General features: G+C 40.1%; 1 gene segment (V, D, J or C); it reads right to left on the bottom strand.

Moving 5' to 3' along the window:
• Positions 1 to 23168, bottom strand: part of LOC134478922 (Ig kappa chain V-III region MOPC 321-like) — a 41270-nt gene extending 18102 nt beyond the window's left edge. Inside the window, 2 exon segments of the V gene segment in view lie at positions 22559 to 22862; positions 23095 to 23168. Coding sequence covers positions 22559 to 22862; positions 23095 to 23143 — 353 coding nt within the window.
• Positions 23169 to 27713: the final 4545 nt, after the last annotated feature.

The following is a 27713-nucleotide window of genomic DNA, read 5'->3' as shown; positions in this document are numbered from 1 at the left end:
TATGTATATATATATATATCACATGTATGTGTGTGTGCGAGTGTGCGTGGTGTTTGTGTGTGTGTGTGTGTGTGTGTGTGTGTGTGTGTGTGTGTGTGCGCACAGTGTTTGAGGAGGCCAGAAGAGAGATTCAGGCTATTGTATGTAACCGCCTGTGAGCTGCCTGATGTGGGTGCTAGGAACTGAGTTCACATCCTCTGCAAAAGCAGGGCACATTTTAACTACTGAGCCATTTCTCCTTACCCATCCCATTGGGTTTCAAAATCTGAAACACTAGGCCTCTAGCTCTCAGGGCTTGCAGCTGTAAGCTTCTGGGATTCCTCCAAGCCCAGGCTTCTGGAACTCCAAGGTGTGGGACTAGAGACAAAGGAATGCTTCTGTCCTGCCTGTGTATGCTGAACAGAAGAACCATCACAAGCTATTTGATAACAGTAAACGGTGGAAAATGTTAATTTGTAAAATTTAAGTTAATTATACAGTTTGTCTGTGTCTCTGAATTGTAGAAACATTGTTTATATAGCGAAAATGAAAGCAACGATAAAAAAATGATCTCACAGTGCCACCAAACAGCTACCCTGAGGGCTGCTGGGTGCAGGAGCTGCATCAGCAGATGGCAGTGTTGTATAAGCTGTGAGCATACATAGCCGCAGTCATGGGTCATTGAGCTGCTCTGCAAACAAAACCAGTGATCTGAATCTGGTCAGGTCTCCATCTCTATAACGGGATCAGATTATTGCTTTTAGAAAATCCTCCCGCTCCCCCTGCACCCACGCACACTTGAATAAGTATCTATGTAGATATATATGCACATTATATGCTTCCTTTCTATCTGAAACTTTTTTTTTCTTCTCAGACTTTTCCTAATATGCATGGATAGGTGTGACACAGGAAACAGTGACAAGGAAATGATTCACAGTGCCACCAGTTTATCACCTAAGCACGGCAGGGTACAGAGGCAGTGTCAGCAGATGGCAGTGCTGCATAAGCATTGAGCCTACCAAAGGTCCAGTCATGGGTCACAGCCCTGGTCTACAAACAGAAGCAGAGATCTGACTCTGGTCAGGTGCCCACTCTTATCATAGGATAGGACTGTTGTTTATAGAAAATCTCTCTCTCTCCCCTTCCCCTATCTCTCTGTCACACATGAATGAGTATCACCATCCACCCCCCTCCTACATACACACATGCAGTCCCAGCTATCAGAAGATTGTGGTTTGCTTTTCTGTTTTTGTTTTTGACTTCTCAGACTTTATTTCTAGTTTCTATGGATAATTTTGGCATAGAGAAACAACGATAAATGCCACAGTCAGCAGGGTCAGTTATCAGGCTTTTAATTATTTCAACCAACTTGAAAACAAATATTCCTCCTCTTCAACAAATCAACAATAGGTAATGCTTCACTGATGATAAATTGTCTTATGAATGCAGCTATTTTGAACATAGGCTATCTGAAATAGGTATTTGAATGCAATGGAAATTGATGCATGAGAAACAATACAGACAGATTTTGTAATCTGGCCAGTCCGTGGTCTATGGTATGGCCCTTTCTCGTGTTGTTGCACATCAACTATTTATGCATCCTAAGTCTCTGGTTTAGATACATACATCCAAAAGGCTATAAAATAGGCCTGGTGAGATGGCTTAGCTGATAAAGGCATCTGGCACTAAGCGTGATGGCCTGAGGTCAATCTCCAGGACCTACATAATGGAAGGAGAGATTCAATATATACAAGGTGCTCTTTGACTTCCATTTATGTGCCATAGCATGCACTACCCACCAACATGCACACAAACAATAAATAAATAAACAGATACAGTGCAAAGCTCTGGAAAGTCCATACAGTGACTATATTTATAAAGTCATGAAGTCTGAAAGTCGATCAGCTGGGTAGTGGCAGCACCGGGGAGGTGGAGGCAGGAGGATCAAGACTTTGAGGCACTGTCTCAAACAATAAGCTAATGCAAACTCTGTTCCTCTGTGAGCTGCTGGATTTGCATATAACCTGTGGGAAATCTGTTGGTTACTTGAAACTATCTATAGACTGTTTAGAATTACCAAGATCAGGCTGGGCATGGTGGCGTATGTTTTGGATTTTAGCACTTGGAAGGCTGAGGCAGGAGGATCTCTGTGAATGCAAGACTAGCCTTGTCTAGACAGCAAGATCCTGAACTGTGGGCTGTATGGAGAGTCTTAAGTAGAAAAAACAAAAAGCAAAAAAAAAAAAAAAAATCAAAATCCAAACAAATGCCATGTAAAAACTGTTAATGTGGGACTGGAGAGACGGCCCAGCAGCTAAGAGCACTGACTGCTCTTCCTGAGGTCCTGAGTTCAATTTCCTGCAACCACATGGTAGCTCACAATCATCTGTAATGTGATCTGATTCCCTCTTTTGGTGTGTCTGAAGACAGCAACAGTATACTCACATACATAAAATAAATAAAACTTAAAAAAAAAACTTGTAATACAGTATTGTCTGAGGAACAATGGCAAGAAAAATGTTCATATGTATTCAGCATAGATGCAATTAAAAAATCTTTTTGGGAGCAGTCAAGGGCAGAACCCTTCTGTTTCTCCCTATGCTTGGAGCTGTCCTGGCCCCACAGATATCTGTACCCAAATCCTATGGTCGAAAGAGTTGGATTCTGAGAATTATGGACAATTCTGAGAGTTCAGGGAAGACCACCACTTCTGCTCATATTCCTGGCCCAAGAGAAACCTGCCTAGTGCCCTCTAGACATAGGAACCTAGGAACAGTCAGGGGCAGAAACTTTCTGGGGAGACCACAAGGAGTGTAGACACACAGACTTGAAGGAGGGTCAAGCCACTGTCAGAGACAGCAAGACTTGCTAACACCAGACACAGCCTGATGGGTTGAGACAAGCACAGGAACTTAAGCAACAGAAACCAAGAATATGTGGCATCATCAGAGTCCAGTTCTCCCATCAGAGAAAGTTGTAGGTACCCCAACACACCAGAAATGTAAGATTTGAAATTAAGATCACATCTGATGATGATAATACAGGACTTTAAGAAGGACATAAATAACTCCTTTAAAGAAATGCAGGACAGCACAGGTAAACAAGTACAAGCCCTTAAAGATAAAACACAAAAATCCCTTTAAGAATTACAGGAAAACACAACCAAGAAGGTGAAGGAATTGAACAAAACCAAACAGGATTGAAAAATGGAAAGAGAAACCAATAAAGAAATCACAAAAGGAGACAACCCTGTGGATGGAAACCTAGGAAAGAGATCAGGAGTCATAGACGCAAGCATCACAAAGTGAATACAAGAGATAGAAGTGAGAATCTTAGGGGCCGAAGATACCACAGAAAACATTGACAAAACAGTCAAAGAAAATGTAAATGCAAAAAGTTCCTAACCCAAAACACCCAGGAAATCCATGACACATTGAGAAGATCAAATATAAGGATAATAGGTATAGAAGAGAGTAAAGATTCCCAAACTAAAGGGCCAGTAAATATCTTCAACAAAATTGTAGAAGAAAACTTCCCTAACCTAAAGAAAGAGATGCCCAAAACATACAAGAAGCCTATAGAACTCCAAATAAATGGGAGCAGAAAAGAAAATCCTCACATCACATAATAGTCAAAACACCAAATGCACAAAACTAAGAAAGAAATTTAAAAGCAGTAAGGGAAAAAAATCCAGTAACATATAAACATAGACCTGTTGGAATTACACCAGTCTTCCCAACAGAGACTATGAAAGCCAGAAGATCTTGGGCAGATGTCATATAGACCTTAAGTGAACACAAATGCCAGCCTAGGCTACTATATCCAGCAAAAGTCTCAATTAACATACTTGGAGAAAGCAAGCTATTCCATGACAAAACCAAATTTACACAATATCTTTCCACAAATCCAGCCCAACAAAGGATAATAGATGGAAAACTCCAATACAAGGAGGAAACTACACTCTAGGAAAAGTAAGAAAGGAATCTTTCAACTAACCCAAAAGCAGAGAGCCACACAAATATAATGACACCTCTAACAACAAATATAACAGGAAACAATAATTACTATTCCTTAATATCTCTTAACATCAATGGACTCAATTCCTAAATAAAAAGACATAGACTAACAGACTGGATATGTAAAGCGGACCCAGTATTTTGCTGCATACAGGAAACACACCTCAGTGACAAAGACAGACACTACCTCATAGTAAAAGGCCGGAAATCAATTTTCCAAGCAAATGGTCCCAAGAAACAAGCTGGAGAGGCCACTCTAATAACAAATAAAATCGACTTTCAACCAAAGTCATCAAAAAAGATAAGGAAGGACACTTCATACTCATCAAAGGAAAAATCCACTAAAATGAACTCTAAATCCTAAATATCTACGCTCCAAATGCAAGGGCACCTACATACGTAAAAGAAACCTTACTAAAGCTCAAAACACACATTGCACCTCACACAATAATAGTGGGAGATTTCAACACCCCACTCTCATCAATGGACAGATCATGGAAACAGAAATTAAACAGTGATGTCGACAGACTAAGAGAAGTCATGAGCCAAATGGACTTAACAGATATTTATAGAACATTCTATCCTAAAGCAAAAGGATATACCTTCTTCTCAGCTCCTGATGGTACTTTCTCCAAAATTGACCATATAATTGGTCAAAAAACGGGCCTCAACAGGTACTGAAAGATAGAAATAATCCCATGCGTGCTATCGGACCACCACGGCCTAAAACTGGTCTTCAATAACAATAAGGGAAGAATGCCCACATATACGTGGAAATTGAACAATGCTCTACTCAATGATAACCTGGTCAAGGAAGAAATAAAGAAAGAAATTAAAAACTTTTTAGAATTTAATGAAAATGAAGATACAACATACCCAAACTTATGGGACACAATGAAAGCTGTGCTAAGAGGAAAACTCATAGCCCTGAGTGCCTGCAGAAAGAAACAGGAAAGAGCATATGTCAGCAGCTTGACAGCACACCTAAAAGCTCTAGAACAAAAAGAAGCAAATACACCCAGGAGGAGTAGAAGGCAGGAAATAATCAAACTCAGAGCTGAAATCAACCAAGTAGAAACAAAAAGGACCATAGAAAGAATCAACAGAACCAAAAGTTGGTTCTTTGAGAAAATCAACAAGATAGATAAACCCTTAGCCAGACTAACGAGAGGACACAGAGAGTGCGTCCAAATTAACAAAATCAGAAATGAAAAGGGAGACATAACTACAGATTCAGAGGAAATTCAAAAAATCATTAGATCTTACTATAAAAACCTATATTCAACAAAACTTGAAAATCTTCAGGAAATGGACAATTTTCTAGACAGATACCAGGTATCGAAGTTAAATCAGGAACAGATAAACCAGTTAAACAACCCCATAACTCCTAAGGAAATAGAAGCAGTCATTAAAGGTCTCCCAACCAAAAAGAGCCCAGGTCCAGACGGGTTTAGTGCAGAATTCTATCAAACCTTCATAGAAGACCTCATACCAATATTATCCAAACTATTCCACAAAATTGAAACAGATGGAGCACTACCGAATTCCTTCTATGAAGCCACAATTACTCTTATACCTAAACCACACAAAGACCCAACAAAGAAAGAGAACTTCAGACCAATTTCCCTTATGAATATCGACGCAAAAATACTCAATAAAATTCTGGCAAACCGAATTCAAGAGCACATCAAAACAATCATCCACCATGATCAAGTAGGCTTCATCCCAGGCATGCAGGGATGGTTTAATATACGGAAAACCATCAACGTGATCCATTATATAAACAAACTGAAAGAACAGAACCACATGATCATTTCATTAGATGCTGAGAAAGCATTTGACAAAATTCAACACCCCTTCATGATAAAAGTCCTGGAAAGAATAGGAATTCAAGGCCCATACCTAAACATAGTAAAAGCCATATACAGCAAACCAGTGGCTAACATTAAACTAAATGGAGAGAAACTTGAAGAACTAGTCCCACTAAAATCAGGGACTAGACAAGGCTGCCCACTCTCTCCCTACTTATTCAATATAGTTCTTGAAGTTCTAGCCAGAGCAATCAGACAACAAAAGGAGATCAAGGGGATACAGATCGGAAAAGAAGAAGTCAAAATATCACTATTTGCAGATGACATGATAGTATATTTAAGTGATCCCAAAAGATCCACCAGAGAACTACTAAAGCTGATAAACAACTTCAGCAAAGTGGCTGGGTATAAAATTAACTCAAATAAATCAGTTGCCTTCCTCTATACAAAAGAGAAACAAGCCGAGAAAGAAATTAGGGAAACGACACCCTTCATAATAGACCCAAATAATATGAAGTACCTCGGTGTGACTTTAACCAAGCAAGTAAAAGATCTGTACAATAAGAACTTCAAGACACTGAGGAAAGAAATTGAAGAAGACCTCAGAAGATGGAAAGATCTCCCATGCTCATGGATTGGCAGGATTAATTTAGTAAAAATGGCCATTTTACCAAAAGCAATCTACAGATTCAATGCAATCCCCATCAAAATACCAATCCAATTCTTCAAAGAGTTAGACAGAACAATTTGCAAATTCATCTGGAATAAGAAAAAACCCAGGATAGCTAAAGCTATCCTCAACAATAAAAGGACTTCAGGGGGAATCACTATCCCTGAACTCAAGCAGTATTACAGAGCAATAGTGATAAAAACTGCATGGTATTGGTACAGAGACAGACACATAGACCAATGGAATAGAATTGAAGACCCAGAAATGAACCCACACACCTATGGTCACTTGATTTTTGACAAAGGAGCCAAAACCATCCAATGGAAAAAAGATAGCATTTTCAGGAAATGGTGCTGGTTCAACTGGAGGTCAACATGTAGAAGAATGCAGATCGATCCATCCTTATCACCCTGTACAAAGCTTAAGTCCAAGTGGATCAAGGACCTCCACATCAAACCAGACACACTCAAACTAACAGAAGCAAAACTAGGGAAGCATCTGGAACACATGGGCACTGGAGAAAATTTCCTGAACAAAACACCAATGGCTTATGCTCTAAGATCAAGAATCGACAAATGGGATCTCATAAAACTGCAAAGCTTCTGTAAGGCAAAGGACACGGTGGTTAGGACAAAACGGCAACCAACAGATTGGGAAAAGATCTTTACCAATCCTACAACAGATAGAGGCCTTATATCCACAATATACAAAGAACTCAAGAAGTTAGACCGCAGGGAAACAAATAACCCTATTAAAAAATGGGGTTCAGAGCTAAACAAAGAATTCACAGCTGACGAATGCCGAATGGCTGAGAAACACCTAAAGAAATGTTCAACATCTTTAGTCATAAGGGAAATGCAAATCAAAACAACCCTGAGATTTCACCTCACACCAGTGAGAATGGCTAAGATCAAAGACTCAGGTGACAGCAGATGCTGGCGAGGATGTGGAGAAAGAGGAACACTCCTCCATTGTTGGTGGGATTGCAGACTGGTAAAACCATTCTGGAAATCAGTCTGGAGGTTCCTCAGAAAATTGGACATTGAACTGCCTGAGGATCCAGCTATACCTCTCTTGGGCATATACCCAAAAGATGCCTCAACATATAAAAGAGACACGTGCTCCACTATGTTCATCGCAGCCTTATTTATAATAGCCAGAAGCTGGAAAGAACCCAGATGCCCTTCAACAGAGGAATGGATACAGAAAATGTGGTACATCTACACAATGGAATATTACTCAGCTATCAAAAACAACGAGTTTATGAAATTCGTAGGCAAATGGTTGGAACTGGAAAATATCATCCTGAGTGAGCTAACCCAATCACAGAAAGACATACATGGTATGCACTCATTGATAAGTGGCTTTTAGCCCAAATGCTTGAATTACCCTAGATCCCTAGAACAAACGAAACTCAAGACGGATGATCAAAATGTGAATGCTTCACTCCTTCTTTAAATGAGGAAAAAGAATACCCTTGGCAGGGAAGGGAGAGGCAAAGATTAAAACAGAGACTGAAGGAACACCCATTCAGAGCCTGCCCCACATGTGGCCCATACATATACAGCCACCCAATTAGACAAGATGGATGAAGCAAAGAAGTGCAGACCGACAGGAGCCGGATGTAGATCGCTCCTGAGAGACACAGCCAGAATACAGCAAATACAGAGGCGAATGCCAGCAGCAAACCACTGAACTGAGAATAAGTCCCCCGTTGAAGGAATCAGAGAAAGAACTGGAAGAGCTTGAAGGGGCTCGAGACCCCAAAATTACAACAATGTCAAGCAACCAGAGCTTCCAGGGACTAAGCCACTACCTAAAGACTATACATGGACTGACCCTGGACTCTGACCCCATAGGTAGCAATGAATATCCTAGTAAGAGCACCAGTGGAAGGGGAAGCCCTGGGTCCTGCTAAGTCTGAACCCCCAGTGAACTAGACTATGGGGGGAGGGCGGCAATGGTGGGAGGGTTGGGAGGGGAACACCCATAAGGAAGGGGAGGGGGGAGGGGGATTTTGCCCGGAAACCGGGAAAGGGAATAACACTTGAAATGTATATAAGAAATACTCAAGCTAATAAAAAAAAAAAAAAAGAAGGAGGGAATCATTCGCATTTTGGTCATCAGTCTTGAGTTACATGTGTTCTAGGCATCTAGGGTAATTCAAGCATTTGGGCTAATATCCACTTATCAATGAGTGCATACCATGTGTGTTTTTCTGTGATTGGGTTACCTCACACAGGATGATATTTTCCAGTTCCCTCCATTTGCCTATGAATTTCATAAAGGCATTGTTTTTGATAGCTGTGTAATATTCCATTGTGTAGATGTACCACATTTTCTGTATAAATTCGTCTGTTGAAGGGCATCTGGGTTCTTACCAGCTTCTGGCTATTATAAATAAGGCTGCTATGAACATAGTGTCTCTTAGCCATTCTCACTGGTGTGAGGTGAAATCTCAGGGTTGTTTTGATTCGCATTTCCCTTATGATTAAAGATGTTGAACATTTCTTTAGGTGTTTCTCAGACATTTGGCATTCCTCAGCTATGAATTCTTTGTTTAGCTCTGAACCCCATTTTTAATAGGGTTATTTGTCTCCCTGCGGTCTAACTTCTTGAGTTCTTTGAATATTTTGGGTATAAGCCCTCTATCTGTTTTAGGATTGGTAAAGATCTTTTCCCAATCTGTTGGTTGCCATTTTGTCCTAACCACAGTGTCCTTTGCCTTACAGAAGCTTTGCAGTTTTATGAGATCCCATTTGTCGATTCTTGATCTTAGAGCATAAGCCATTGGTGTTTTGTTCAGGAAATTTTCTCCAGTGCCCATGTGTTCCAGATGCTTCCCTAGTTTTTCTTCTATTAGTTTGAGTGTATCTGGTTTGATGTGGAGGTCCTTGATCCACTTGGACTTAAGCTTTGTATAGGGTGATAAGCATGGATCGATCTGCATTCTTCTACATGTTGACCTCCAGTTGAACCAGCACCATTTCCTGAAAATGCTATCTTTCTTCCATTGGATGGTTTTGGCTCCTTTGTCAAAAATCAAGTGACCATAGGTGTGTGGGTTCATTTCTGGGTCTTCAATTCTATTCCATTGGTCTATGTGTCTGTCTGTACCAATACCATGCAGTTTTTATCACTATTGCTCTGTAATACTGCTTGAGTTCAGGGATAGTGATTCCCCCTGAAGTCCTTTTATTGTTGAGGATAGTTTTAGCTATCCTGGGATTTTTGTTATTCCAGATGAATTTGCAAATTTTTCTGTCTAACTCTTTGAAGAAATGGATTGGTATTTTGATAGGGACTGCATTGAACCTGTAGATCGCTTTTGGTAAAATGGCCATTTTTACTATATTAATCCTGCCAATCCATGAGCATGGGAGATCTTTCCATCTTCTGAGGTCTTCTTCAATTTCTTTCTTCAGCGTCTTGAAGTTCTTAATGTACAGATCTTTTACTTGCTTGGTTAAAGTCACACCGAGGTACTTTATATTATTTGGGTCTATTATGAAGGGTGTCGTTTCCCTAATTTCTTTCTCGGCTTGTTTCTCTTTTGTATAGAGGAAGGCAACTGATTTATTTGAGTTAATTTTATACCCAGCCACTTTGCTGAAGTTGTTTATCAGCTTTAGTAGCTCTTTGGTGGATCTTTTGGGATCACTTAAATATACTATTATATCATCTGCAAATAATGATATTTTGACTTCTTCTTTACCGATCTGTATCCCCTTGACCTCCTTTTGTTGTCTGATTGCTCTGGCTAGAACTTCAAGAACTATATTGAATAAGTAGGGAGAGAGTGGGCAGCCTTGTCTAGTCCCTGATTTTAGCGGGACTAGTTCTTCAAGTTTCTCTCCATTTAGTTTAATGTTAGCCACTGGTTTGCTGTATATGGCTTTTACTATGTTTAGGTATGGGCCTTGAATTCCTATTCTTTCCAGGACTTTTATCATGAAGGGGTGTTGAATTTTGTCAAATGCTTTCTCAGCATCTAATGAAATGATCATGTGGTTCTGTTCTTTCAGTTTGTTTATATAATGGATCACGTTGATGGTTTTCCATATATTAAACCATCCCTGCATGGCTGGGATGAAGCCTATTTGATCATCGTGGATGATTGTTTTGATGTGCTCTTGGATTCGGTTTGCCAGAATTTTATTGAGTATTTTTGCATCGATATTCATAAGGGAAATTGGTCTGAAGTTCTCTTTCTTTGTTGGGTCTTTGTGTGGTTTAGGTATAAGAGTAATTGTGGCTTCATAGAAGGAATTCGGTAGTGCTCCATCTGTTTCAATTTTGTGGAATAGTTTGGATAATATTGGTATGAGGTCTTCTATGAAGGTTTGATAGAATTCTGCACTAAACCCGTCTGGACCTGGGCTCTTTTTGGTTGGGAGACCTTTTATGACTGCTTCTATTTCCTTAGGAGTTATGGGGTTGTTTAACTGGTTTATCTGTTCCTGATTTAACTTTTGTACCTGGTATCTGTCTAGGTAATTGTCCATTTCCTGCAGATTTTCAAGTTTTGTTGAATATAGGCTTTTGTAGTAGGATCTGATGATTTTTTGAATTTCCTCTGATTCTGTAGTTATGTCTCCCTTTTCATTTCTGATTTTGTTAATTTGGACACACTCTCTATGTCCTCTCTTTAGTCTGGCTAAGTGTGTATCTATCTTGTTGGTTTTCTCAAAGAACCAACTGTTGGTTCTGCTGATTCTTTTTATGGTCCTTTTTGTTTCTACTTGGTTGATTTCTGCTCTGAGTTTGATTATTTCCTGCCTTCTACTCCTCCTGGGTGTATTTGCTTCTTTTTGTTCTAGAGCTTTTTGGTGTGCTGTCAAGCTGGTGACATATGCTCTCTCCTGTTTCTTTCTGCAGGCACTCAGGGCTATGAGTTTTCCTCTTAGCACAGCTTTTTTTGTGTCCCATATGCTTGGGTATGTTGTACCTTCATTTTCATTAAATTCCATGAAGTCTTTAATTTCTTTCTTTATTTCTTCCTTGACCGGGTTATCGTTGAGTAGAGCATTGTTCAACTTCCACGTATATGTGGGCGTTCTTCCCTTATTGTTATTGAAGACCAGCTTTAGGCCGTGGTGGTCTGATAGGACGCATGCGATTATTTTTGTCTTTCTGTATCTGTTGTGGCCTGTTTTTTGACCAATTCTTTCCAGCTTCTGGCTATTATAAGTAAGGATGCTATGAACATAGTAGAACATGTGTCTTTGTTATATTATGGGCATATTTTGGGTATATGCTCAACAGTGGTATAACTGGGTCCTCAGGTAGTTCAATGTCCAATTTTCTGAGGAATCTCCAGACTGATTTCCAGAATGGTTGTACCATTCTGCAATCCTACCAACAATGGAAGAGTGTTCCTCTTTCTCCACATCCTTGCCAGCATGTGCTGTCACCTGAATTTTTTATGTTAGCCATTCTGACTGGTGTGAGTTGGAATCTCAGGATTGTTTTGATTTGCATTTCCCTTATGACTAAAGACATTGAACATTTCTTAAGGTACTTCTCGGCCATACAATGTTCCTCATCTGAAAATTCTTTATTTAACTCTGTAACCCAATTTTTATAGGGGTATATAGCTCTCTGGAGTTTAACTTCCTTAGTTCTTTGTATACCTTGGATATAACCCCATCAGATGTAGGATTGGTAAAGATCCTTTCCAATCTATTGTTTGTCTTTTTGTCTTTATGACCGTGCTCCTTGCCTTACAGAAGCTTTGCAGTTTTATGAGGTCCCATTTGTCAATTCTTGATCTTAGAGCATAAGCAATTTGTGTTTTGTTCAGGAAATTTTCCCCAGTGATCATGTGACCTAGTCTCTTCCCCACTCTTTCTCCTATTAGTTTGAATATATCTAGTTTTATGTGGAGGTCCTTGATTCACTTGGACTTAAGATTTGTACATGGTAATAAGAATGGGTTCATTTGATTTCTTCTACATGCTGACCTCCCGTTGAACCAACACCATTTGTTGAAAATGCTATCTTAGTTCACTTGGTGGTTTTAGCTCCTTTGCCAAAATCAAGTGACCATAGGTCTTTGGGTTCATATCTGGATCTTCAATTCTGTTCCACTGATCTACCTGCTTGTCTCTGTATCAATGCTGTACAGTTTTTTTTTTTTTAATCGCTATTGCTCTTTTATACAGCTTGAGGTCAGTGATGGTGATTCCACCAGAAGTTCATTTATTGGTGAGGATAGTTTTCATTATCCTGGGTTTTTTGTTATTCCAAATGAATTTGCAAATTGCTCTTTCTAACTCTATGAAGAATGGAGTTGGAATTTTGATGGCTCTTGCATTGAATCTGTAGCTTGCTCTTTGCAAAATGGTCATTTTTACTATAATAATCCTGCCAATCAATGAGCATGGGAAGTCTTTCCATCTTGTGAAATCTTCAATTTCTTTCTTCAGAGACTTGGAGTCATTGTCATAAAGATCTTTCACTTGTTTAGTTAGAGTCACATCGAGGTATTTTTTGTTCTTTGGGACTATTGTGAAAGGTATCATTTCCCTAATTTCTTTCTCAGCCTGTTTATCCTTTGAGTAGAGGAAGGCTAGTGATTTGTTTGAGTCAATTTTTACACCCTGCCACTTTGCTGAAGGTGTTTATCAGGCTCAGCAGTTCTCTGGTGGAACTTTTGGAGTCACTTAAGTATACTATCATATTGTCTGCAAATAGTGATATTTTGATGTATTCCTTTCCAATTTGTATGCCTTTGACATCGTTTTGTTGTCTGACTGATCTGGTTAGGACTTTGAGAACTATATTGAATAAGTAGGGAGATAATGGTTAGCCTTGTCTAGTCCCTGACTTCAGTGGGTTTGCTTCAAGTTTCTCTCTATTTAGTTTAATGTTGGCTACTGGTTTGCTGTTTATTGCTTTTTACCATGTTTAGGTATGGGTCTCCAATTCTTGATCTCTCCAAGACCTTTATCATGTAGGGATATTGAATTTTGTCTAATGATTTCTCAGCATCTAATGAAATGATCATGTGGTTTTTAAAATTTGTGTTCATTTACATAGTGGATTATGTTGCTGGATTTCCATAGATTGAACCATCCCTGCATCCCTGGGATGAAGCCTACTTGATCATGACAGATGATCAGTTTGATGTGTTCTTGGAATCCGTTTGCAAGAATTTTATTGGTATGTTTGCATTGATATTCATTAGGGAAATTTCTGTGGTTCTCTTTCCTTGTTGGGTCTTTGTATGCTTTAGATATAAGTGTAATTGTGGCTTCATAGAAGGAATTGGGTAGTGCTCTTCTGTTTCTATTTTGTGGAATGGTTTGGAGCATATTGTTATGAGGTCTTCTATGAAGATCTGATAGAATTTGGCACTAAACCCATCTCATTCTGGGCTTTTTTTTTTTTTTTTGGTGGGGAGACTTTTTAATGAATGGTTTTATTTCTTTTGGAATTATGGGACTGTTTAGATGGCTTATCTGATCCTGATTTAACTTTGGTACCTGGTATCTGTCTAGACAATTGACCACTTCATCCACATTTTCCAGTTTTGTTGAATAGAGGCTTTCGTAGTAGGATCTGATGATTTTTTTGAATTTCATCAGATTCTGTTCCTATGTCTCCCTTTTCAATTATGATTTTGTTAATTTGGATACACTCTCTGTGCCCTCTGATTAATCTGGCTAAGGGTTTATCTATCTTGTTGATTTTCTCAAAGAACCATCTTTTGCTTTTGTTTGTTCTTTTAATAGTCCTTTTTGTTTCTACTTAGTTGATATCAGGCCTGAGTTTGATTATTTTCTGCCTTCTACTCCTCTTGCGTGTATTTGCTTCTTTTTTGTTCTAGAGCTTTTAGATGTGCTATCAAGCTGCTAATATGTACTCTTTTCAGTTTCTTTTTGGAGGCACTCAGAGCTATGAATTTTCCTCCTTGCACTGCTTTCATTGTGTCCCATAAGTTTGGGTATGTTATGCCTTCATTTTCATTAAATTCTAAAACATCTTTAATTTATTTCTGAATTTCTTCCTCGCTCAAGTTCTCATTGAGTAGCGCATTGTTGGACTTCCGTGTTTATGTAGGCTTTCTGTCATTTTTGTTGTTATTGAAGAACAGCCTTATTCTGTGGTGATCAGATAGGATGCATGGGATTATTTCAATCTTCTTGTGTCTGTTGAGGCCTGTTTCGTGTCCGATTATATGTTCCATTTTGGATTAGGCACAATGAGGTGCTGAGAAGAAGGCATATTCTTTTTTTTTTTTTTTTAGGATGAAATGTTCTATAAATATCTGTTAAATCCATTTGGTTCATAACTTCTGTTAGTTTCTCTATGTCTCTGTTTAGTTTCTGTTTTCATGATCTGTCTATTGATGATAGTGGGGTGCTGAAGTCTCCTACTATTATTGTGTGAGGTACAGTGTGTGCTTTGAGCTTTAGTAAGGTTTCTTTTATGACTGTAGCTGCCCTTGCATTTGGAGCACTGATATTTAGGAATGAGAATTCATCTTTGTGTATTTTTCCTTTGATGACTACTAAGTGTCCATTATCTTTTTTTTTTTTTGATAACTTTTGGTTGAAAGTCAATTTTAGTGGATATTAGAATGGGTACTCCAGCTTGTTTCTTGGGACCATTTGCTTGGAAAATTGTTTTTCAGACTTTTACTCTGAGGTAGTTTCTGTCTTTGTCTCTGAGGTGTGTTTCCTGCATATAGCAAAATGCTGGGTTCTCCTTACATATCCATTCTGTTAGTTTATGCCTTTTTATTGGGCAATTGAGTCCATTGATATTAAGAGCTATTAAGGAATAGTGATTGTTGTTTCCTATTTTGCCATTGTTAGAGGTGGAATTATGTTTGTGTGTCTCTTTTCTTTTCCTTTTGTTGCAAAGAGATTACTTTCTTGCTTTATCTATGATGTAGTTTCCATTCTTTTGAACTTTTCCATCCATTATCCTTTTTTGAGCTGGATTTTTAGAAAGATATGTTGTAAATTTGGTTTTGTCATGGAATCTCCTAGTTTCTCCATGTATGTTAATTGATATATACTGAATATAGTAGGCTGGGCTGGCATTTGTGTTCTCTTAGGGTATGACATCTGCCCAGGATCTTCTGGCTTTCATAACCTCTGGTGAGAAGCATGGTATAGTTCAGATAGGTTTGCCTTTATATGTTACTTGAACTTTTCCCCTTACTGCTTATAATATTCTTTCTTTGTTTTGTATGTTTGGTGTTTGGTGGGATTTCTATTCTGTATTTGGAGTTCTGTAGGCTTTTTTTAAAAAATATTTATGGGCATCTTTTTCTTTAGGTTAGGGAAGTTTTCTTCCATAATTTTGTTGAAGATATTTACTGGCCCTTTAACTTGGGAGTCTTCTCTCTCTTCCATACCTATTATCCTTAGGTTTGATCTAATTGTGTCCTGGGTTTCCTGGATGTTTCAGTTTAGGAGCTTTTTGCATTTTATGTTATCTTTGATGGTTGTGTCAATGTTTTCCATGGTATCTTCTGCCCCTGAAATTCTCTCTTTTATCTCTTGTAATATGTTGGTGATACTTGCATCTATGACTCCTGATGTCTTTCTTAGGTTTTCTATTTCCATGGTTGTCTCCCTTTATGCTTTCTTTATTGTTTCTATTTCCATTTTTCAATCCTCGATGGTTTTGTTCAATTCCTTTACCTGTTTGTTTGTGCTTTTCTGTAATTCTTTAAGGGATTCTTATGTTTCCTCTTTAAGGGCTTCTACTTGTTTACCAGTGTTGTCTTGTATTTCCATAATGGAGTTATTTAAGTCCTTCTTAAAGTCTTTAATCATCATCATGAAATGTGATTTTAAAGCCAAACCTTCCTATTCTGGTGTGTTGGGATATCCAGTATTTGTTTTGTTGGGAGAATTGGGCTCTGATGTTGCCAAATAGTCTTGGTTTCTGTTGCTTAGTTTCCTGTGCTTACCTCTTGCCATCAGGTTTTCTCTGGTGTTAGCTTGTGTTGCTGTCTCTGACAGTGGCTTTACCCTTCTGTAAGCCTGTTTGTCAGTACTCCTGTAGATCTGTTTTCTTTCAACCAGATACGGGAACAGAGAGCTGCTTCTGGGTTTTGTGTCCTGAAACCTCCAGGCATGCCACTTTGAGCAGAAGAGTTGGTCTTATCTCTGCTCTCAGGTGTGTCAGTGCTCCAGGTAACTGCCTTTTAGCTCTGGGCTCTGGCAAAAGCTGGAAGGGTCCTGCCCCTGTCTTCTCTTAGGTTCCTATACACAGAGTGCACTGGGTGGGTTCCTCTTGGGCCAGCAGTACGAGCAGAAGTGGTGGTGTCCCTTGAGCTCTTAGAATTGTCTTCACTTCTGAGAGTTCTTCTCTCTGCCCCATGAGATTTTGGTACAGAGGGCTGTTGAATTGGGTCAGCTGTAGGCACAGGCAGAAACTGGAAGGGTCCTGTCCCAGACTACTCCTGAGTTTGTCTGTCCTGAGGGCTCCAAGTGTGTTACTTGGAGCAGAAGAATTGGTCTTAACCCTGCTCCCAGGTTCGTAGGTACTCCTGACAACTGGCTTTGGGCTCTCAGCCCAGGGAGAAACTGGAAGGGTCCTGCCCCTGACTGCTCCTATGCTTCTGTATCCAGAGGACACAGATAGCACTAGGCTGGTTCCTCTTTGGTCAGGAATGTGGACAGGAGTAGTTGTCTCCTCTGAGCTCTCAGGATTGTCTGCACTTCTGGGAGACCAGCTCTCTCCCCGATGCAATTTGAGTTCAGAGAACTGTGGGACTGGTTCAGTTCTGGCCCGAGGCAGAAACCAGAAGGTTCCTGCTGCTGACTGCTCCTATGCTCCTCTATCCAGAGAGCACTAGGCAGGTTCCCCTTGGGACAGGAATGTGAGCAGAATTAGTTGTCTCCTCTGAACTCTCAGGATTGTCCACACTTCTTTTTTTTTTTTTTTTTTTTATTAACTTGAGTATTTCTTATATACATTTTGAGTGTTATTCCCTTTCCCGGTTTCAGGGCAAACATCCCCCTCCCCCTCCCCTTCCTTATGGGTGTTCCCCTCCCAACCCTCCCCCCATTGCCGCCCTCCCGCCACAGTCTAGTTCACTGGGGGTTCAGTCTTAGCAGGACCCAGGGCTTCCCCTTCCACTGGTGCTCTTACTAGGATATTCATTGCTACCTATGAGGTCAGAGTCCAGGGTCAGTCCATGTATAGTCTTTAGGTAGTGGCTTAGTCCCTGGAAGCTCTGGTTGCTTGGCATTGTTGTACATATGGGGTCTCGAGCCCCTTCAAGCTCTTCCAGTTCTTTCTCTGATTCCTTCAACGGGGGTCCTATTCTCAGTTCAGTGGTTTGCTGCTGGCATTCGCCTCTGTATTTGCTGTATTCTGGCTGTGTCTCTCAGGAGCGATCTACATCCGGCTCCTGTCAGTCTGCACTTCTTTGCTTCATCCATCTTGTCTAATTGGGTGGCTGTATATGTATGGGCCACATGTGGGGCAGGCTCTGAATGGGTGTTCCTTCAGTCTCTGTTTTAATCTTTGCCTCTCCCTTCCCTGCCAAGGGTATTCTTTTTCCTCATTTAAAGAAGGAGTGAAGCATTCACATTTTGATCATCCGTCTTGAGTTTCGTTTGTTCTAGGGATCTAGGGTAATTCAAGCATTTGGGCTAATAGCCACTTATCAATGAGTGCATACCATGTATGTCTTTCTGTGATTGGGTTAGCTCACTCAGGATGATATTTTCCAGTTCCAACCATTTGCCTACGAATTTCATAAAGTCATTGTTTTTGATAGCTGAGTAATATTCCATTGTGTAGATGTACCACATTTTCTGTATCCATTCCTCTGTTGAAGGGCATCTGGGTTCTTTCCATTTTCTGGCTATTATAAATAAGGCTGCGATGAACATAGTGGAGCACGTGTCTCTTTTATATGTTGAGGCATCTTTTGGGTATATGCCCAAGAGAGGTATAGCTGGATCCTCAGGCAGTTCAATGTCCAATTTTCTGAGGAACCTCCAGACTGATTTCCAGAATGGTTTTACCAGTCTGCAATCCCACCAATAATGGAGGAGTGTTCCTCTTTCTCCACATCCTCGCAAGCATCTGCTGTCACCTGAGTTTTTGATCTTAGCCATTCTCACTGGTGTGAGGTGAAATCTCAGGGTTGTTTTGATTTGCATTTCCCTTATGACTAAAGATGTTGAACATTTCTTTAGGTGTTTCTCAGCCATTCGGCATTCCTCAGCTGTGAACTCTTTGTTTAGCTCTGAACCCCATTTTTTAATAGGGTTATTTCTTTCCCTGCGGTCTAACTTCTTGAGTTCTTTGTATATTTTGGATATAAGGCCTCTATCTGTTGTAGGATTGGTAAAGATCTTTTCCCAATCTGTTGGTTGCCATTTTGTCCTAACCACCGTGTCCTTTGCCTTACAGAAGCTTTGCAGTTTTATGAGATCCCATTTGTCAATTCTTGATCTTAGAGCATAAGGCATTGGTGTTTTGTTCAGGAAATTTTTTCCAGTGCCCATGTGTTCCAGATGCTTCCCTAGTTTTTCTTCTATTAGTTTGAGTGTGTCTGGTTTGATGTGGAGGTCCTTGATCCACTTGGACTTAAGCTTTGTACAGGGTGATAAGCATGGATCGATCTGCATTCTTCTACATGTTGACCTCCAGTTGAACCAGCACCATTTGCTGAAAATGTTATCTTTTTTCCATTGGATGGTTTTGGCTCCTTTGTCAAAAATCAAGTGACCATAGGTGTGTGGGTTCATTTCTGGGTCTTCAATTCTATTCCATTGGTCTATCTGTCTGTCTCTGTACCAATACCATGCAGTTTTTATCACTATTGCTCTGTAATACTGCTTGAGTTCAGGGATAGTGATTCCCCCTGAAGTCCTTTTGTTGTTGAGGATAGCTTTAGCTATCCTGGGTTTTTTGTTATTCCAGATGAATTTGCAAATTGTTCTGTCTAACTCTTTGAAGAATTGGATTGGTATTTTGATGGGGATTGCATTGAATCTGTAGATTGCTTTTGGTAAAATGGCCATTTTTACTATATTAATCCTGCCAATCCATGAGCATGGGAGATCTTTCCATCTTCTGAGGTCTTCTTCAATTTCTTTCTTCAGTGTCTTGAAGTTCTTATTGTACAGATCTTTTACTTGCTTGGTTAAAGTCACACCGAGGTACTTTATATTATTTGGGTCTATTATGAAGGGTGTCGTTTCCCTAATTTCTTTCTCGGCTTGTTTCTCTTTTGTATAGAGGAAGGCAACTGATTTATTTGAGTTAATTTTATACCCAGCCACTTTGCTGAAGTTGTTTATCAGCTTTAGTAGTTCTCTGGTGGAACTTTTGGGATCACTTAAATATACTATCATATCATCTGCAAATAGTGATATTTTGACCTCTTCTTTTCCGATCTGTATCCACTTGATCTCCTTCTGTTGTCTGATTGCTCTGGCTAGAACTTCAAGAACTATATTGAATAAGTAGGGAGAGAGTGGGCAGCCTTGTCTAGTCCCTGATTTTAGTGGGATTGCTTCAAGTTTCTCTCCATTTAGTTTAATGTTAGCAACTGGTTTGCTGTATGTTACTATGTTTAGGTATGGGCCTTGAATTCTTATTCTTTCCAGGATTGTCCACACTTCTGTGAGTCCAATTCTCTCTCTCTTTTGGGCTTTGGATACAGAGAGCTGTGGGAGCAGTTCAACTCTAGGCACTGCTAGATACCTGATCCTGCCCCTTCTTAATCCATCTACTATTTAAGCTTGAAAATACTTATCTTGCTCTTCCATGAAAGGACTGTCACAGCCCCAGGAAAGGTTTTGTTAGGAAATGACCTCCTTGACTGTGGGGTCTCTTTCCCCTTCACAAAAGAACTGGTAAGATGCGGTGTTGGATATAAGAATGTCATCCACATAAAATTCAGCAGCCTGGAAACAACTTGCTTTCCTGAACTATATTTGTTTGACATAAGACTAACATTATCTTTTTGTAGCTTATATCCATTAACAGGGCAAAATTTTGGAAAGCTTCAGTGTAGTGTTCAGGATCAACTAAAAATCTGTAAAGTCAGATTTAATTTTACTTAAGTTTTGCAAGGCAAGGGGATTTGTATTTTGGACAGCAAACGTTCACTTGACATTTCCCTTCAGAGAAATTAAAGGAGTTGGAGACTAGTTGGCAGTGGTCGAGTGGTTGATTAGAGCAGGTAACCCTCACAGTGAACCTGGAGATAGCAGACAGGATGACTTGGAGAGAGCAAATAGAGGATCCCACATCCCCTTCTGTCAGAGAGACATGGATCACCACAGATGCAGTACTGGAAGAGGCTAGAAGGGTAGATTACATGTAACAGTGTCTGTCTACAGAGATTTAGCTCTCCCAGGAAAAGCAAAGCATATTTACTTATAGTGGACCTCAGATCATTTTCTAGCCTCACAACTGGATAGTTCTAGTTGGATGGTAGAATTACAAACAGAACTTCTCTCTTTTCCAGCTTATAGGTACTGTAAGCCATAGTAAAGGAAAAAAAGCACTTCTACATTAGGGATACAGAACCAAGGAATTCTAGTGTCTCAATGCTTTAGAGAAGTTCCCATTGATGAGAGCTCATTGCCTGTCTGCAAAGAGAAGTTATCCCTAAAGTCTTCTCTTCCTCTGAATCCCATGTCTGAAAAGCTCCCTGATGACATCCTGCTTCAAACAAGGTGGAATTTGAGGACCAGCACCCAGTATTGTCCTTTGTCCTCCATGTGCACTACATGTCACAACATATACAAAAGATGAAGAAAGAAGGAAAGAAAGAAAGAAAGAAAGAAAGAAAGAAAGGGCAGGAAGATGTTGAACACAAATATAGAAACTGGTGAAATGATGAATAATGGATCAAGATAAAAGGAAAATCAATTAATTTGGGGATGGACACAGAAATAGAGACATATGAATGAAAGCAGAAAAATAACCATGGCAAGTCTATGTTTCTAAGTAACTATAGCAGGCTGTTTGTGAGGGCAAACAAACAAAAGCAATTGGAGAACAAAAACACTGGGATGAGAGTGTAAGCCTGTATCTGAAAGATTAACTGGCAAGCTTAACTACTCAATGCTCTTCTTAACTTACATGATGGACAACAATGCTTCCATCAAGTCTTCTATTGTTCTCGGGGGAAAAAAAAGTGGTTACTAAATCTAAAATACTTCCTTAAAAATGGAAGATCAGAGGTGAATAAATGGCTTAGCAGTTCAGAGCACTTCTTGCTCTTGTAGTTTGGTTTCCAGTACCCACCTCATCTACCTCAAAACCTCCTGTATCTCCAGCTCCCTGGGATGCGATGCCCTCTTCTGACTGCTACAAATACTCACACTTGCACCCCTCTCCCTAAGTACACAATTTAAAATGAAAATAAATGATTAAAGGAAAAGAAATAGCATTCCAGGCTAGCATGACTGCTCACCCTGTACCAGAAAGCATGCTCATAGCAAAGACTGACCATCTGAATTTGAATCCCAGACTAAACCTAGTAGAAAGAAAGAACTAACTTTTGTCCTTTGGCCCACATACACACAAACGTACTAAATGTCTTTGGTTAACACTATTTTTCAGTGATATAATTTGTATTTATTATCTTTTTCTATCTTCAATGTTAAAATTAGGAATCTGTAAATTCTCCGTGACTGGAAAGTCAAAGGAGGATGCTGAGGGTGAGGGAATAGGCAGAGATGTGGTGAGGGAGTTAGGGGAGAAGGGAAAATTATCCAAAGATTAATGTGTTAAAAATGTTAAATAAAGGGGTTGGGGATTTAGCTCAGCGGTAGAGCACTTGCCTAGCAAGCACAAGGCCCTGGGTTCGGTCCCCAGCTCCAAAAAAAAGAAAAAAAAAGTTAAATAAATAATAACTAAAACAACCATATATTTTGTTGGAAAATTATTAAATTACAAAGTCTTAAGGATGGGACACACATACATATCTGTTTATGAAGCTTGTTTCATTATTTGAGAACTTTTCCAAACAAGCCTAGAGCTCTGTGTTGAGATGTCAGAGAATAAGAGAGAACTGAGAGACTGAGCCTCAGTGAGCTGCAACCCAGAAGGTTTTTGTTCAGCCCTGGAGCACTGTGGGAGGAGACTCCCTACTCTGCTGACAGTAATAGGTTGCAATATCATCAGCCTGCACAGGATTGATGGTGAGGGTGAAGTCTGTCCCAGACCCACTGCCACTGAACCTGGCAGGGATCCCAGATGCTAGGTTGGATGCACGATAGATGAGGAGTTTGGGTTGCTGTCCTGGTTTCTGTTGGTACCAGTGCATAAGATTATATCTAGATATACTGACACTTTGGCTGGCCCTACAGGAGATTGTGGCCCTCTGCCCTAGAGACACAGCCAAAGCAGGAGACTGGGTCAAGACAATGTCACCAGTGGAGCCTGAAATGATAAACACACAGACCTTTGTTATATATGTTCGAAAAACTTCCCAGGAGAGGACCTTTTAATTAAATTTTTAAGAATAATTGTGGACATCACTCTGAGAATTCAAGGGGGATGGGGAAACTTAAAACCAATAACAAATGCCCTAATTGTAATGATCGAGAGCCCAGAGGCTTGGAAAGTCATGAAGGCCAGAGTGGATGTTCCCAACACTTCTGCGCACCCTCACCTGGAACCCAGAGCAGCAGTGCCCATAGCAGGAGTCTGTCTGTCTCCATCTCTGAGTGCTGGAAGAGAGGATGCTTCTTAGGCTCCTGGTTGCTGCCCTTAAATGTGCCTGGGTTGTTCTGTAATGACTCATATGCAAATCAGCTCGGTAGAGTGTGTACTGCTACTCAAAGTGCACCTGCTCCTGTTTCACCCATAGGGAGTTGGTGTCAGCAGAAAATTTACTAGAGCATCACATGTGTCTTAAAGGATCCGTTCAACCTATTCTAAATCCAGGATTTATTTGTTTGTTTTGAGACAGGGTTTCTCTATCTGTTCTTGGTTGTTCTGAAGCTTACTTTCTAGCCAGGCTGGCCTCAAACTCTTAAGAGATTCTCTTCTCTCTGTATCCTAAGTAGTGGGATTAATGGTAAACACCATCTTTCTTTTCTTTTCTTTTCTTTTTTGCAATCTACTCTATTAAGTATTTACTGTATAGTATTTTTGCTGTATGAGGTTGGGGAGTACTTTGAAGCTGTGCTATGTAAAGAATGTGTTATTTCAAGAACATCTTAATCCCTCAAAATTATATATACATAAGAAAGCGCTATCTGAGAGGGAAGAGAGGAAAAATGATTCAATAAAGAAAGTAACATAATTCTTTTTCTATCTTTATTAAAATGGGTATTTTTTATTAACATTTCTTTTTCTTTTTTTTTTTTTATTAACTTGAGTATTTCTTATATACATTTCAAGTGTTATTCCCTTTCCCGGTTTCCGGGCAAAATCCCCCTCCCCCTCCCCTTCCTTATGGGTGTTCCCCTCCCAACCCTCCCCCCATTGCCGCCCTCCCCCCATAGTCTAGTTCACTGGGGGTTCAGTCTTAGCAGGACCCAGGGCTTCCCCTTCCACTGGTGCTCTTACTAGGATATTCATTGCTACCTATGGGGTCAGAGTCCAGGGTCAGTCCATGTATAGTATTTAGGTAGTGGCTTAGTCCCTGGAAGCTCTGGTTGCTTGACATTGTTGTACTTTTGGGGTCTCGAGCCCCTTCAAGCTCTTCCAGTTCTTTCTCTGATTCCTTCAACGGGGGACCTATTCTCAGTTCAGTGGTTTGCTGCTGGCATTCGCCTCTGTATTTGCTGTATTCTGGCTGTGTCTCTCAGGAGCGATCTACATCCGGCTCCTGTCAGTCTGCACTTCTTTGCTTCATCCATCTTGTCTAATTGGGTGGCTGTATATGTATGGGCCACATGTGGGGCAGGCTCTGAATGGGTGTTCCTTCAGTCTCTGTTTTAATCTTTGCCTCTCCCTTCCCTGCCAAGGGTATTCTTTTTCCTCATTTAAAGAAGGAGTGAAGCATTCACACTTTGATCATCCGTCTTGAGTTTCGTTTGTTCTAGGGATCTAGGGTAATTCAAGCATTTGGGCTAATAGCCACTTATCAATGAGTGCATACCATGTATGTCTTTCTGTGATTGGGTTAGCTCACTCAGGATGATATTTTCCAGTTCCAACCATTTGCCTACGAATTTCATAAACTCGTTGTTTTTGATAGCTGAGTAATATTCCATTGTGTAGATGTACCACATTTTCTGTATCCATTCCTCTGTTGAAGGGCATCTGGGTTCTTTCCATTTTCTGGCTATTATAAATAAGGCTGCGATGAACATAGTGGAGCACGTGTCTCTTTTATATGTTGAGGCATCTTTTGGGTATATGCCCAAGAGAGGTATAGCTGGATCCTCAGGCAGTTCAATGTCCAATTTTCTGAGGTTAACATTTCTTAATATGTGAAAGATCATTTGAATTTTATTTGGAGTAAGGAATGAAATAGTTGTACATTTAAATACATTGCAATTGTTTCCCTAATATTTATGGCTGAATATGAAATGGTAACACTTCCTCAACAGTTGCATCAGACAATGAGAAATTATTGACCTTTTCTCATTGTTTTTTTCTCCATCTTTATTAACTCGGGTATTTCTTTCTTACTTACATTTCAATTGTTATTCCCTTTCCCTGTTTCCCTGCCAACATCCCCCTAACTCCTCCCCATCCTCTTCTTCTTTTTTTTTCATCTTTATTAGAGAGGGTATTTCTTTTTTTTAATTTTTAAATTTTTTTATTTTTATTAACTTGAGTATTTCTTATTTACATTTCAATTGTTATTCCATTTCCCGGTTCCGGGCAATATTCCCCTAAACCCTCCCCCTCCCTTTCTATATTGGTGTTCCCCTCCCAATCCTCCCCCCATTACCGCCCTCCCCCTTCACTGGGGGTTCAGTCTTGGCAGGACCAAGGGCTTCCCCTTCCACTGGTGCTCTTACTAGGCTATTCATTGCTACCTATGAGGTTGGAGCCCAGGGGGAGTCCATGTATAGTCTTTGGGTAGTGGCTTAGTCCCTGGAAGCTCTGGTTGCTTGGCATTGTTGTACATATGGGGTCTCGAGCCCCTTCAAGCTCTTCCAGTTCTTGCTCTGATTCCATCAACGGGGGTCCCATTCTCAGTTCAGTGGTTTGCTGCTGGCATTTGCCTATGTATTTGATGCATTCTGGCTGTGTCTCTCAGGAGAGATCTACATCCGGTTCCTGTCGGGCTGCACTTCTTTGCTTCATCCATCTTATCTAATTGGATGACTGTGTAAGTATAGGCCACATGTGGGGCAGGCTCTGAATGGGTGTTCCTTCTGTGTCTGTTTTAATCTTTGCCTCTATATTCCCTGCCAAGGGTATTCTTGTTCCCCTTTTAAAGAAGGAACTAATCATTCGCATTTTGGTCATCCCTCTTGAGATTCATGTGTTCTGTGCATCTAGGGCAATTCAAGAATTTGGGCTAATAGTCACTTATCAATGAGTGCATACCATGTCTGTTTTTCTGTGATTGGGTTACCTCACTCAGGATGATATTTTCCAGTTCCATCCATTTGCCTATGAAGGCATTGTTTTTGATAGCTGAGTAATATTCCATTGTGTAGATGTACCACATTTTCTGTATCCATTCCTCTGTTGAAGGGCATCTGGGTTCTTTCCAGCTTCTGGCTATTATAAATAAGGCTGCTATGAACATAGTGGAGCACGTGTCTTTTTTATATGTTGGGGCATCTTTTGGGTATATGCCCAAGAGAGGTATAGCTGGGTCCTCAGGTAGTTCAATGTCCAATTTTCTGAGGAACCTCCAGACTGATTTCCAGAATGGTTGTACCAGTCTGCAATCCCACCAACAATGGAGGAGTGTTCCTCTTTCTCCACAATTTCGCCAGCATTTGCTGTCACCTGAGTTTTTGATCTTAGCCATTCTCAGTGGTGTGAGGTGAAATCTCAGGGTTGTTTTGATTTGCATTTTGACTAAAGATGTTGAACATTTCTTTAGGTGTTTCTTAGCCATTTGGCATTCGTCAGCTGTGAATTATTTGTTTAGCTCTGAACCCCATTTTATTTTTTTTAGGTCTTCATGAAACTTTATTTTATGAGAGGTAGACTGGAAGTACAAAAGAAGGAAAGAACATTTGAGATTAATCCCACATACTAATGTTCGGTTAAAGCAATGTATATGTTACTAATCTAAGGCAAACTTAATTTACCTTATATCTTACCCATGGAAGTGGTCTTGCGAAGAGAGTTACAAAACAGAGTTAAAAATTGAATAGAAGCCATTTAATTTACTGGAGGAAAAATTATTTTTTTTATCTTTTGTTTTTTTTTCTTTTTGTTTTTTTTTCTTTTTTTTTTATTAACTTGAATATTTCTTACATACATTTCGAGTGTTATTCCCTTTCCCGGTTTCCGGGCAAACATCGCCCTAGACCCTCCCCTCCCCTTCTTTATGGGTGTTCCCCTCCCCATTCTCCTCCCATTGCCGCCCTCCCCCCAACAAAATGGTTCACTGGGGGTTCAGTCTTAGCAGGACCCAGGGCTTCCCCTTCCACTAGTGCTCTTACTAGGATATTCATTGCTACCTATGAGGTCAGAGTCCAGGGTCAGTCCATGTACAGTCTTTAGGTAGTGGCTTAGTCCCTGGAAGCTCTGATTGCTTGGCATTGTTGTACATATGGGGTCTCGAGCCCCTTCAAGCTCTTCCAGTTCTTTCTCTGATTCCTTCAACGGGGGTCCTATTCTCAGTTCAGTGGTTTGCTGCTGGCATTCGCCTATGTACTTGCTGTATTCTGGCTAAGTCTCTCAGGAGCGATCTACATCTGGTTCCTGTCGGCCTGCACTTCTTTGCTTCATCCATCTTGTCTAATTGGATGGCTGTATATGTATGGGCCACATGTGGGGCAGGCTCTGAATGGGTGTTCCTTCAGTCTCTGTTTTAATCTTCGCCTCTCTATTCCCTGCCAAGGGTATTCTTGTTCCCCTTTTAAAGAAGGAGTGAAGCATTCACATTTTGATCATCCATCTGGAGTTTCATTTGTTCTAGGCACCTAGGGTAATTCAAGCATTTGTGCTAATAGCCTCTTATCAATGAGTGCATACCATATGTGTTTTTCTGTGATTGGGTTACCTCACTCAGGATGATATTTTCCAGTTCCAACCATTTGCCTACGAATTTCATAAAGTCATTGTTTTTGATAGCTGAGTAATATTCCATTGTGTAGATGTACCACGTTTTCTGTATCCATTCCTCTGTTGAAGGGCATC

This window comes from Rattus norvegicus, chromosome 4, assembly GCF_036323735.1.
Source record: "Rattus norvegicus strain BN/NHsdMcwi chromosome 4, GRCr8, whole genome shotgun sequence".
NCBI classification, from domain to species: Eukaryota; Metazoa; Chordata; class Mammalia; order Rodentia; family Muridae; genus Rattus; species Rattus norvegicus.
This window is presented reverse-complemented; position numbering and strand designations above follow the sequence as displayed.